We start from the raw sequence: 14,485 nt of genomic DNA, 5'->3' as shown, positions 1-14,485 counted from the left end.
TTTTGCACGGTATGGATTTCCTGTAAAAAAAAGTGTGACCCGACTGAATTAGAAGACCTATCTAGGGAAGTCCTCGTACTAAGGTACACCCAGTACCATGTAGCCCACTGTATACCTATGAGCTTCTTAGCATTTAAGTACCTTAGTAAAAGTCTTCTTTCAACTCGGTCTGCTGTCAGTGGAATAATTTTATCAAAAATAGGAGAACAGAGGAAAGGATTTCAGAGCTGAAACAACATGACTGTTCAGAATACTCGCTCTTAAAACATCCGATAGAGAAGTCTAGGAGGCTGAAAAAAAGAACGTTTATTCTACGTACAAAGTTCTACAGTTTTTTTTTTTTTTATAGAAGGTTAAAAAAAATACACAGGAGCTTTTTTACATGAACATCTGTACAAAAAATAAATATTTATGGCATGCTAACTCCCCCCCCTCCCTTTTTACAAAGCCATGCTAGCAGCTGCTGGTGCGGTAACACCAACACAGCCTATTCAAAGTGAAAGGGCTGTGACGTCATTGCCGTGCGGCTTTGTAAAAAAGGGGGGGGGGTAAGTTACTCTAGAGCACATGAGAAGAGGTAGGAAAAATAATTATGACCCTGGGAGTGGGACTGTCACAGTCAGTTAGAGGAAAACAGCCTTGGACTGAGGCTCTCTCTGCTTTATTGCAAATACAACATTCAGAGTTTAATAGTTTAAAAGAATATGATATACCTCCATTTTTACAAAGTCACAGTGGTGTACAATTTAAAAGTCAACCCTTCCCCCCCCCCCCCCAAAAAAAAAAAAAAGAACTCCATCAAATTACAGGACAGAGACAATCACTCCAAGAACACACATGCCAACTTCCCTTTCAATCTCCAGAGGTCCCTGGCTGCCTCCCTCACCCAGAAGGCCAGTTAACCTAAAACTTTCACTTTAAACTGCTTAAGAGATACTTCCCTTTGAATATCCCCTGGAAGCTGATTCCATAAAAATAGGGCACATCAAAAAAAAAACGCAGCTCCAGGAAGCACTAACAACCCAGCACTGGACAGCAACCCACATTGAAGGAGCACAGGGCCTCAGCAATTCAGACAAATAATTGGGATTCCCCTGATGCACTGCTCTATGGGTTAAGGCCAATACTTTAAACCAAGGCCAAAATTCAACTAGGAGCCAGTGAAAATGGTTATAAAGAGAGGGGTAACATGCTCCCTCATTCCAACCTCTCCCAATAACCTGTAGTAATCTTTTGAACAAATAGCAAGCGATGCCCAAATAAACCACATTCCCCATAATCCAACTTTGTAATCAACAAGGAATGTAAAAAATATATATATATGCAAAGTGACCACATCAAAATATAGGCGAACTGCCTTCAGCATTCGCAGGGTATAAACACCTGCTTAAGCCACCCAAGACACCTGCTGATCAAACCACAGTCTTGAATCTATTATAAACCCCCAAATATCACAAAGAATCAGATAACTGCACCTTATCATCCAAAAACTGGGACCAGCAAGTTGTGGTCTTTCCCACATTGAATATCATCCTATGGTTTAATAGTGGTCAGTCTTTGTCCTTCCTTGGATTGCTGCTGCTGCTGTTTGGCTGTCTGGACAATAAAACTAAACCAGATATTGTACTCTCGCTACTAAAACCTCCTCGTAAGATTAAAAAATCCGCAGTGATTCACTGCTAAACCCCCAGTGCTCCTGACAATACCACTTACCCCGCGGGCGCAAAATGCACTAAAATAGGACCTCCTCTCCCTCTCTAATCCAAACAAACGCAAATCCTCCATCCAATCTGTAAGTAGAGCTGTTTTCGTACGCACTGATCTACAGTTTAAAAATGCAGTACACAGCCGACAACGATTAGCATTCTCCCCAGCCTTCCCTCCCGGCTTACAATCACCACCAACCAACCAACCAACAACTCCCTACGGGCTCAACCTGACATCTCCACAGCACCGAGATAGGCAAACCTACCTCCCCACCCCCACCCCCCAAAAGACATTAAGCCAAGCAAAACAAATTGCCAAAAATCACTAATCCACTTATCCTCTGACTCTCTAACCCCCGGAGCTCGCTCCAAGGAGCATGACCCGCTCCTTGGGTGCATGCTGCCACAGCGCAGACACCGCTAGCAGCGCCTTTACAATAATCGGCAGAACAGGAAGTCTGCTTACATCAGCAGTCACGTGACCACCTTCCGGGATTGGGCTAGGAGACAGTACTGGTCTCTAAATGTAATAAATAGGTAAACCTGTATGGAGACACAAACACGCTCAAGATCAGTAAATGCAAAGTGCGTTTACTATACCCACTCTGCCTGGGGGAATGGCCAGGTCAAATCTGGTGGGTAACACACAGAGCCAGTAAGCCAAACTGCTGACCCTTCACTTTTGTCACCACCAACTGTTCACAGTGTGAAGTTCTCTTTTCCCTTTTTTGCTGTTTGATTTTGAAACACGTGTAATAACAAATAATTTTGCTTTACATAATGCCTTTCATTGCCAAAACATTTTGCAATCACACTACATGAGAAGATGTTTAATCTGCCAACTCTAAACAGCAGGGAGCCTGACAGTTTCTAACAACAACATCGGAAGATAAACCGATTTAAAAATATTTTCACAGTGAAGGGCTGTACTTTCCTCCCTCCTAATTGCTTTCGTGCACGTGTACGTGTAGATTCTGCAGTTATTCCAAATTTGCTCCTTTAATATCACTGGCTTGTCCTTTACGGAGTTGCGTAAGAAACAGTTGCAGACCAAGGAATCTATGAAGCTACCCCAAGAACGAGCAAACTTTGAAAGTCAAGAGAACGACCCGAGGCCACTGGCGAGTGTGGCGCTGAATACTGCTCAGAAAATGGACTTCCAAATGAATTCATGTTACGACTACGCCATGTCCTCCCTTCGCCAGCAATGGAAGAAACACTGAGGAATCTCACCGCTCTGCAACAAAACAAGAGAGGAGAGACAAGGTATCTACGGAAGAGACCATAGCAACATGCACCGATTACCATTCTATAAGCAATCTGATGCTCATGCACCCATCCCACAAGCCAGGCAGCTGTTTATTGCAGTCAGCACGGCAGAGTGCAGGTTGATAGAGGGTAATGTATTAGAGTATCGTCTTTGCAGCTCCAGCAGGCCTAAGGCTTTGATACACCTGTCTTGGCACGAGGGCACTGCGGAGAAGGGCAGGTATATCCTTGGAACCAGATAAATGTTCACAGCTCATCCACTTTGGCTCTTTTGGTACTCCGTGAAAGATGCTACAAAAAAAAAAAAAAGAAGAAGATTTTATAAATACATAGAGATCGTAAAGATTATACATATATAATGGAGGAAACACAAAAGCAACCAGGCAGACAAAATGGAAAGTATAAGGGCTCGAGGAGGAACTGTTAGTAGATCTAGCTGAACACTTCAGACCCTGGCGTGAAGTTGCTAGGCAGAGCTTCCCAAATTATGGGTCAGCAAAAACCCACATTGGGGGTCGTGACCTGGGCAGGCTCTGCTCAAGTGCATCATTTTTCTGCACCTCCAGGAAAGTTGTACAATTGTATTTGGCTACAATCATGGGGGGGGGGGGGGGGGGGGGGGTCACGGCCACAAAAAGACTGCTAAGCACTTTGCTAGGGGTAGGATATGGGATGGGTCCCACCAAATGAAGAAACGATGGAGCCAATAGAGTGGAAGAGTGGCCTAGTGGTTAGGGTGGTGGACTTTGGTCCTGGGGAACTGAGTTCAATTCCCACTTCAGGCACAGGCAGCTCCTTGTGACTCTGGGCAAGTCACTTAACCCTCCATTGCCCCATGTAAGCCGCATTGAGCCTGCCATGAGTGGGAAAGCGTGGGGTACAAATGTAACAAAAATAAAAATAGTGTCTTTAAAAAGAGGTCAGGAGAGGAAGAATCTCTAGGGGACTTTCAACCCGTCAAATCAAGCCAACAAAGGAGTCAGGCTATATGGTCAAGATGATCTTTACCACTCAAAGCATTAAGAGGGCAATTTTCAAACTGTGCAGATCGGCACAAGGTCCATGGGTGCTTGTTAACCATTGACGTTGCACCTGTTTTCAAAGTGAAAGGACATATGCTTGCACTTTGAAGCCTCTTACAAGGATATCGCACCCATGGACGTTTGCATCTGCTTTTCCCATGGGTACTTTTTTCACAGAAATAGCAGGCCAAGATTTGAAAGAGCCTCTTACTAACCCAAACAGCCTCTGGGATCATCTGCTCTAAATGTAAGAAGAAGGAAAAAAGGAAGCAATATGTGGAACAATGCATGTACATTAAGCTGCATGGGGGGGGGGGGGGGGGGGGGAGGCAGGTGTCATTCTCTGATGCTTGATTTATCCACAGAAATGGCTTTGATCTTGGCCCTATAAACTTACAAGAGCAAGGCAAGGCACTGTTTTTTTTTTTTAATTTGGCTGATGAAGCAACTTTATGCACGTTTTCAGATTGCATTCAATTGCAAATGAGTTCTGTTTTGAAAACATGCAGCAGATGGGCTGAAAGATGGCGCATGTTGTCCAAGTCAATTATAGGCCAAAGCCAGGAGAATTCTCATCCCTGTGTGCAGTGAGAGTACATGAGATATAAAAACAGGGGAGCTAGCCCTCTTCTTCACATGTACACACTTGAGGACAACATACATACTCTGTCCTAGTGGACGGACACTTTTCAAAGGGGTTTTCTCCATGGGAAAACATCCATTCAGCCACAAAAAAACCCTTTGAAAACTGGCCCACAGACCTATGGTCTGTGCTACCTATAGTTCTATAGTCATGATATAGCTGATACCGTTCCCTGCTGGTAGAAGTGCGGTGCCAATTCCAGAAGCCAGGAGGATTCGATTGCAGTCACATCCCGCATGTAGAACTTGGCAGTCTGTATGACCTCATTAAACACAATCCTGAAACCAAAAACCACGTGCAATCAGAAGGGAAGACGCTGACCCCTAGAGCCACATGCAGGAGGAAGGGAAGACGCTGACCCTGAGACCCACATGCAGGAGAAAGGGAAGACGCTGATCCCACATGCAGGAGGAAGGGAAGACGCTGACCCCGAGACCCACATGCAGTCAGAAGGAAAGACGCTGACCCCGAGACCCACATGCTATCAGAAGGAAAGACGCGGACCCAGAGACCCACATGCAGTCAGAAGGAAAGACACTGACACCAAGAACCACATGCAGGAGGAAGGGAAGATGCTGACCCCGAGACCCACATGCAGGAGGAAAGGAAGACGCTGACCCCGAGACCCACATGCAGGAGGAAGGGAAGACGCTGACCCCGAGACCCACATGCAGGAGGAAGGGAAGACGCTGACCCCGAGACCCACATGCATTCAGAAGGGAAGACGCTGACCCCGAGATCCACATGCAGGAGGAAGGGAAGATGCTGACCCCGAGACCCACATGCATTCAGAAGGGAAGACGCTGACCCCGAGACCCACATGCATTAAGAAGAGAAGATGCTGACCACGAGACCCACATGCAGTCAGAAAGGATGATACTGACACCAAGAACCACATGCAGTCAGAAGGGAAGACGCTGACATCAAGAACCACATGCAGTCAGAAGGGAAGACGCTGACCCCAAGACCCATATGGAGTCAAAAGGAAAGACGCTGACCCCGAGACCCACATGCAGTCAGAAGGAAAGACGCTGACCCCGAGACCCACATGCAGGAGGAAGGGAAGACGCTGATCCCACATGCAGGAGGAAGGGAAGACGCTGACCCCGAGACCCACATGCAGTCAGAAGGAAAGACGCTGACCCCGAGACCCACATGCTATCAGAAGGAAAGACGCGGACCCAGAGACCCACATGCAGTCAGAAGGAAAGACACTGACACCAAGAACCACATGCAGGAGGAAGGGAAGACGCTGACCCCGAGACCCACATGCAGGAGGAAAGGAAGACGCTGACCCCGAGACCCACATGCAGGAGGAAGGGAAGACGCTGACCCCGAGACCCACATGCAGGAGGAAGGGAAGACGCTGACCCCGAGACCCACATGCATTCAGAAGGGAAGACGCTGACCCCGAGATCCACATGCAGGAGGAAGGGAAGATGCTGACCCCGAGACCCACATGCATTCAGAAGGGAAGACGCTGACCCCGAGACCCACATGCATTAAGAAGAGAAGATGCTGACCACGAGACCCACATGCAGTCAGAAAGGATGATACTGACACCAAGAACCACATGCAGTCAGAAGGGAAGACGCTGACATCAAGAACCACATGCAGTCAGAAGGGAAGACGCTGACCCCAAGACCCATATGGAGTCAAAAGGAAAGACGCTGACCCCGAGACCCACATGCAGTCAGAAGGAAAGACGCTGACCCCGAGACCCACATGCAGGAGGAAGGGAAGACGCTGATCCCACATGCAGGAGGAAGGGAAGACGCTGACCCCGAGACCCACATGCAGTCAGAAGGAAAGACGCTGACCCCGAGACCCACATGCTATCAGAAGGAAAGACGCGGACCCAGAGACCCACATGCAGTCAGAAGGAAAGACACTGACACCAAGAACCACATGCAGGAGGAAGGGAAGACGCTGACCCCGAGACCCACATGCAGGAGGAAAGGAAGACGCTGACCCCGAGACCCACATGCAGGAGGAAGGGAAGACGCTGACCCCGAGACCCACATGCAGGAGGAAGGGAAGACGCTGACCCCGAGACCCACATGCATTCAGAAGGGAAGACGCTGACCCCGAGATCCACATGCAGGAGGAAGGGAAGATGCTGACCCCGAGACCCACATGCATTCAGAAGGGAAGACGCTGACCCCGAGACCCACATGCATTAAGAAGAGAAGATGCTGACCACGAGACCCACATGCAGTCAGAAAGGATGATACTGACACCAAGAACCACATGCAGTCAGAAGGGAAGACGCTGACACCAAGAACCACATGCAGTCAGAAGGGGAGACGCTGACCCCAAGACCCATATGGAGTCAAAAGGAAAGATGCTGACCCCGAGACCCACATGCAGTCAGAAGGAAAGACGCTGACCCCGAGACCCACATGCAGTCAGAAGGAAAGACACTGACCCCGAGACCCACATGCAGTCAGAAGGGAAGACACTAACACCAAGAACCACATGCAGTCAGAAGAGAAGACGCGGACCCCGAGACCCACATGCAGTCAGAAGGAAAGACGCGGACCCCGAGACCCACATGCAGTCAGAAGGAAAGACACTGACACCAAGAACCACATGCAGGAGGAAGGGAAGACGCTGACCCCGAGACCCACATGCAGTCAGAAGGAAAGACGCTGACCCCGAGACCCACATGCAGTCAGAAGGAAAGACGCTGACCCTGAGACCCACATGCAGTCAGAAGGAAAGACGCTGACCCCGAGACCCACATGCAGTCAGAAGGAAAGACGCTGACCCCGAGACTCACATGCAGTCAGAAGGAAAGACGCTGACCCCGAGACCCACATGCAGTCAGAAGGAAAGACGCTGACCCTGAGACCCACATGCAGTCAGAAGGAAAGACGCTGACCCCGAGACCCACATGCAGTCAGAAGGAAAGACGCTGACCCCGAGACCCACATGCAGTCAGAAGGGAAGACACTAACACCAAGAACCACATGCAGTCAGAAGAGAAGACGCGGACCCCGAGACCCACATGCAGTCAGAAGGAAAGACGCGGACCCCGAGACCCACATGCAGTCAGAAGGAAAGACGCTGACCCCGAGACCCACATGCAGTCATAAGGAAAGACGCTGACCCTGAGACCCACATGCAGTCAGAAGGAAAGACGCTGACCCCGAGACCCACATGCAGTCAGAAGGAAAGACGCTGACCCCGAGACTCACATGCAGTCAGAAGGAAAGACGCTGACCCCGAGACCCACATGCAGTCAGAAGGGAAGACACTAACACCAAGAACCACATGCAGTCAGAAGAGAAGACGCGGACCCCGAGACCCACATGCAGTCAGAAGGAAAGACGCGGACCCCGAGACCCACATGCAGTCAGAAGGAAAGACACTGACACCAAGAACCACATGCAGGAGGAAGGGAAGACGCTGACCCCGAGACCCACATGCAGGAGGAAGGGAAGACGCTGACCCCGAGACCCACATGCAGAATGAAGGGAAGACGCTGACCCTGAGACCCACATGCATTCAGAAGGGAAGATGCTGACCAAGAGACCCACATGCAGTCAGAAAGGATGATACTGACACCAAGAACCACATGCAGTCAGAAGGGAAGACGCTGACACCAAGAACCACATGCAGTCAGAAGGGAAGACGCTGACACCAAGAACCACATGCAGTCAGAAGGGAAGACGCTGACTCCGAGATCCACATGCAGTTAAGGAACAACCAGTGTTTAAACAGCTGTTCTTACCACTGAGGAGGTTTCTCTGCATAGAGAACAGACGTAGGGTGGATACGAAGTTCATGGCCATCTCGAACTGTCCTTAAAAACAGAGTAAATTACTTCAACTTCAAACCAGCAGTTAATTTCCATGAAAGGTAAATATTACTAAAAAAAAACATTGGCACAGAAGAGCAAGTGGCTACTGGTTAATTAATTCCTTCTATTTTTCTGCACCTAGTTAGATAACTGGAATTTATACCCCTTCCCTTGTTTTTTAATTTGAGCTTGCTTTAGTTGTGAGGGGGAGGGGGAGATGGTTGCATGCCAGTGAAGTCTCTGGACCAAAGTATTTGGGTGGCAAGTCAAAGTGACATTTTCACAAACCATACCCTTAGCGATCAAAGACAAGAGAGGAATGTCCCAAGGTCCTTCTGTGCATAAAGAAACCTCAGCCAGTATCAGCCATCCAGTAAAACTACCATTACACATCACTGAACTCACTCAATGCGGAAACTCATACGTGTGAAACCATACTTCCCGAGGGAAACATTTCGCAGAATGATACAATCAATGGTACTAAGCCATACAGACTACTGCAATGGACTCTACGCGGGATGCAAAGAACAACTCATTAAGAAACTACAGACCGCCCAAAACACAGCAGCCATGCTTATATTTGGAAAAACGCGATTCGCCAAACCCCTCCGAGAAAAACTACATTGGCTACCAATTAATTAAAGAACGTATTGCATTCAAAATCTGCACCCTGGTCCATAAAATTATCTACGACGAAGCCCGGGGATATATGACAGACCTCATAGACCTACCAACAAGAAACGCAATCGGATCAACATGAACTTACCTAAATCTCCACTATCCAAGCTGCAAAGGCCTCAAATACAAATCAACTCATGGATCCAATTTCTACTACATAAGCACACAACTGTGGAACGCACTACCAAAAGCCGTGAAAACAACGTACAACCACCTAAACTTCCAGAAATCACTAAAAACCAACCTGTTCAAAAAGGCATACCCCATCGACCCAACTTAAGTGCCTAAACTCCACAACACAACGAAACCAAAGCTTGTAACAGACTCTATATAACTCTTTTAATTCCTCAATGTGTCTATAACACATGAACCTTATCCGACCATATTAACTCCTTGTATCTGTTTCCATGCCGGAGATGGTGAACGTCTCCACGGTACAATGTAATCCACATTGAGCCTGCAAAAAGGTGGGAAAATGTGGGATACAAATGTAACAAATAATAATAATAACAACTAATTATTCTATATGGACGTAAAGTCTGGATTCAACACGTGATAAGAAAGAATCTCAACACAAATCCTTCATCTCCAATTCCGTATCACACTCCACATTCCCCCAACTATGGTGCTGGAATATTTCCCCTTATAATTCATCAAACAAAAATTCAAATTATGTTGTCTACTCAGGAACTGTAATACTCTCCTTCTGCAATCAGACACTTCACAAAACAACAGAAAACTTATCTTAAATCATGTTTCACAACAAGCTGTATCAAGGATTGTTCCCTTTATTGCATGGCTTGTGCTCTAAAGGGAACAATCCTTGATACAGTTGGTTGCAAAACATGATTTTATGTCGGATACAAGTCCCCATGCTGATTTATATTGAAAAGATGAGTATTTTACTTATATTTAAATTTAGAACATAAGAGTAGCCATACTGGGTCAGACCAATGGTCCATATAGCCCAGTATCCTGTTTTCCAAACAGTGGCCAATCCAGGGCACAAGTACCTAGCAGAAACCCAAATCGTGGCAACATTCCATATAGAACCCTAAAGAATAGCAAGATTCTGGAATCCTAAAGAGCGACAAGAATCAATGTAGAATCTCAAAGAGTAGTAACATTCCATGTAGAACCCCAAAGAACAGCAAGATCCTGGAATCCTAAAGAATGACAAGATTCCATGTAGAACCCCAAAAAATTGCAAGATTCTGGAATCCTAAACAGTGATGAGATTCCATGCAGAATCTCAAAGAGTAGCAACATTCCATGTAGAACCCCAAAGAATAGCAAGATTCCATGAAGAAAGCAACATTCCATACTACAAATGCCAGGGCAAGCAATTACTTCCCATGCCTGTCTCAATAGCAGACTATGGACTTTTCCTCCAGGAATTTGTCCAAACCTTTTTTAAACCCAGATACGCTAAACATTGAAGTAAATCAAACATATAAACGACAAGTGACCGACTCACCTGCAATTGCGCAGTACAGACTTCCCTCTCTGTCCCGCCCTCGCGTCAAGATGTCATGACGTCAGAGGGCGGAACAGAGAGGGAAACGGAGTCGGACTGTCGGACGCCACCACTGCCTCCTGGAAACGAACATCGCGTGAACCAACCTCCACCCTCCCCCCCCCCCCATCGCCGCTCCTGCCCCCCTCTGTTTCGGGCCCCCTGCACTGACCTGACAGCGCCTCTCACCTCCGTGTGGAAGCGCTGCAGGCAGCAGCAGAGCGATCTGATGCTGCCTGTAGCGCTTTCACACGGAGGTGAGAGGCACTGTCAGGTCAGTGCAGGGGGCCCGGTACAAAGGGGGGAGGGAGCGGCGGCGAGGAGGGTAGCTGGACATGGGGGGAGGGCAGGACAGAGAGGAGGGAGGCCAAGGGAATGAGGAGGGTTGCTGGAAATGGGGGGGAGGATCGGTGGACGGGGTGAGGCCAGGGGAGAGAGGAGGGCTGCAAAACTCGCCCGTTTTTACGGGCTTAACGGCTAGTGAAAGAATAAATTAAAACTGGAATTAATCTTTGAAAAGGATATGTGTTGCAAATTGAACCTTTATTGGACTTATGCTGATTATGTAACCTGTTTAAAAAGGCATACCCTACCGATCCAACTTAAATGCCTGATCTCGGGAACACAACAAACTGAAGTGCGCTATGGACCCAACACAACTCTACTGCCATATGATTCCCTAAAGTGACTGTGCCACATGAACTTTATCTTACCCCCCTACTCACTACGTATTTGTTCACATCGGAGTCAGCAAATGCTTCTCCGGTACTATGTAAGCCACATTGAGCCTGCAAATAGGTGGGAAAATGTGGGATACAAATGTAACAAATAAATAAATAAATAAACTCGGTGAAAGTTGTTTATTGCTGAATGACACCCTCTGATGGTCTAATATATGCTATATATTGAAGATTTCTCATTAGATAATCTGCCTTTGTGATATATTTAACTTAAGCATCTAATTTTTATCCAATAACCCAAAACAACAGAGGAAAAAGGAAACCTCTCATTTTTCTTTCTCTGAATTTTCTGATGTTTGGAAGAGTTGGCATTGTTTGGCAGTTGGGATCATGTTAGGGTGAAGTTAACATTTAGCGTTGTTTAATGCTCCGTGAGGTTTAGGTTTCTATCAATTTGATATACCGCCTCTATCGAGGCGGTTTAAATATACTATACAGGTACTTGCACTGTCCCGAGCTACAACAAAACACAACATTTCATTGGCGAAAGATACGAAAATTTTGAGTTTTTGTTGTTCTATTGTTTGGGTTACGAGACAAAAATGAGATAAAATGCTTAAATTAAGTACATAACACAAAATTCGGTCATTGTGATGATGAATTTGACAGCCACTACTTTACAAATGGCTTAAGGTTGAGCATATGGTTTTTTTCCTCCTTTATATTTTTATTATTAGAACAAAAAAGAGAAAGAAGAAATTTCTCTCGCCCTGAATTTGATATGTGTATTTTATGAGGTCAATTTAACCATGTATGCAGCTACATACATGCAAAAGTATATCTATTAAACAAAGTTTAATATTTTACAAGTATGAAGGCTCATTTTCAAAGCACACAGACTTACAAAGTTACATATGTTACTATGGGCCCTGTTTACTAAGCCACGCTAGAGGCGCATTAGCGTTTTTAGCACATGCTAAGTATTAGCACATGCTAACCGTGTAGATGTCCATAATATTCCTATGGGCGTCTACACGGTTAGCGCGCGAAATGCTAGCGCACCTTAGTAAACAGGGCCCTAAGTTAATTTGTAAGTCTATATGCTTTGAAAATGAGCAACATAATGTCCAATTAATCATTTTTTCAGGATTGTTCAGGGAAGCAGTAATTTTTAGGGGTGATCATGATTGTTGGGGTTGATTATCAAAATCCCAGGAGATGTGTGGACTACAGCACAAAGATGAAAGTTCTTCTAGGATTGCCCAACGCATCAGCGCTGCTGAAAGATCATGCAAAATAGCATCTTTGGAGAATTCTTACTTTACTCCAATAAATGGTATCACAACCTGCAAAGAATCCAGTTTTCCCTGTGCACAATAACACTCCTGGAACTCTGCACTGAATCTTTTTCTTGAAATACAACTTGTTAATCTAAAAGCCAAAAAACAGTGATCGAAAAAAGCAAAAAGAAGATTTAAAAACTACTGAAATCTCCAAGCAGAAATTCTAACAATGGACAATCACTTCCTTTGTTGATTCTACATTCTTACTGTCTTTTCATTATTACAAGATGTCTCTAATTAATTCTCTGTTGCTCTTGGTTTCATTCATACAGTGGCTGCCCAGAAGTCAGTGTTACCTGTAAACACCTGTGGAGTGAAGTTTAGCGGCATTGGCAAAGAATCCCGACACTATACACCTCAGAATAGGATCCGGGTCACCTACCGGAAGAAGAAACAGAGCAGGTAAGCAGAGCTAATGACGTCATTAGAAGATGCAAATCAAAAATCTCGTAAGTTCTGTACATCTACCAAACCTGAGATTTTCAGATAAACTCACCCATTATGTAGTTTTCCCCCTCCCAATACCACAGATTACATCCCCTGTGGGGAACATGCTTAGCCCACCGGCTCCTGTTCTTTCACGGTACCTTCACTGGATTTCTTGGGCACTTTAAACTTGCTGAGAAGTTTTTTCAGTTGCTCTCTTACAACTGTGGCCCTCACAAGGCCCTTGTAGTTCAGAAAGTGCTCCTGGCACCACTGCGAACTCTTATTATGCTGCAGATGGAGAGAAAAGCAAGGGGAGGAGTCACTGCCAGGCAAAGATGGAAGTCTGAGCACACGGAAGGCAAGAGACTGGTAAGCAGAGAGTTGCACGGGGACAGAAATCTTACCCATCCCTGCCCGTCCCTGCTGGAATCTTACCCGTCCCCACTGCAATCTTACCCGTCCCCACCCATCCCCGTAAGAATTTAATGGTACATAAAAGAAAAATCTGGTCAGCTCCCTCAGTTGATCTCTGTATTTGAGCCACAGCACTGTAGGCAAGGAAGGAATGGAAGTTGAAACTTGGAACACGCTGGTGTGCACATGTAAGATTTGTCTCTGATTTCTGGCACTGTGTGCTGAGAGGTCACCACATGCATGCGCCAGTAGGTCAGGTGACATCTGATGCTCATGCCTGTGTCAGAGCTGAGGTCTGCGCATCAGCCCAGGAGCAAAAAGGATTAATTGTAGCATAGTAAGTAACAGCATATAAAGACCTGAACGGTCCATCCAGTCTGCCCAATAGTCACACTCATTATCAATTCATGATTAAATCAACGAGTCTGATATTATATACTTGATTACAGTCTTTTGTGTTTCTGGAACATAGACCATAGAAGTCTATCTGGCCCTATCCGTATGTTCCAACCGCTGGAGTTCCCACTGAAGCCCACTCCAGTCCATTTGTCTTCTCATTTGTGGGACACAGACTGTAAAAATCTGTCCAGCACTGTCCTTATGTTCCAGCCACTGAAGTTGCTGTCTAAGCCCTTTCCAGCCCATCCTAAACCAGATTGCCATGTATGAGACACAGACCATACAAGTCTGCCTGGTATCAGCCCTAGTTCATCACAGCCAGAGTCGCCATCTAAGCGTCACTTGACACATCCACACACATGCAGCCATTTAAGGTTAGGTTTTTTATAACTTCCATTTTCTAATCAGAGATCCTCTGTGTTCATCCCATGCCTTTGTGTATTCCGTCATCATTTGTGTCTCTACCACCTCCTTAATGGAAGACTTTCCACATTTGTGCTGTTAAAGCAAGGAAGAAGAGGAGGAGGAGGAGACAGCACTCACTGTTTCGGAAACAATGTGCCTTCTTTGCAACTACCCCA

At 46.2% G+C, this 14,485-nt stretch overlaps 1 protein-coding gene across 2 annotated transcripts in view; it reads right to left on the bottom strand.

Annotated features, from left to right (window-relative positions):
• Positions 1 to 513: 513 nt before the first annotated feature.
• The window catches only part of DHX35 (DEAH-box helicase 35), a 71,618-nt gene continuing 57,646 nt past the window's right edge, over positions 514 to 14,485 (bottom strand). The window contains exons 18-22 of one of the 2 annotated variants that reach the window (XM_030212898.1): positions 13,250 to 13,379; positions 12,959 to 13,040; positions 8,377 to 8,448; positions 4,807 to 4,918; positions 514 to 3,266 (exon numbers count right to left, since the gene is read on the bottom strand). In XM_030212898.1, the coding sequence (XP_030068758.1) occupies positions 3,222 to 3,266; positions 4,807 to 4,918; positions 8,377 to 8,448; positions 12,959 to 13,040; positions 13,250 to 13,379 (441 nt within the window). In that variant the 3' untranslated portion in view covers positions 514 to 3,221. Of the gene's footprint in view, positions 3,267 to 4,806; positions 4,919 to 8,376; positions 8,449 to 12,958; positions 13,041 to 13,249; positions 13,380 to 14,485 lie in introns of those variants that run through there. The other variant, XR_003943187.1, reaches the window with a different exon arrangement.

Source organism: Microcaecilia unicolor, chromosome 8, assembly GCF_901765095.1.
Source record: "Microcaecilia unicolor chromosome 8, aMicUni1.1, whole genome shotgun sequence".
Taxonomy (NCBI): Eukaryota; Metazoa; Chordata; class Amphibia; order Gymnophiona; family Siphonopidae; genus Microcaecilia; species Microcaecilia unicolor.
The sequence above is the reverse complement of the archived record's forward strand: the minus strand, read 5'-3'. Positions and strand labels throughout refer to the sequence as shown.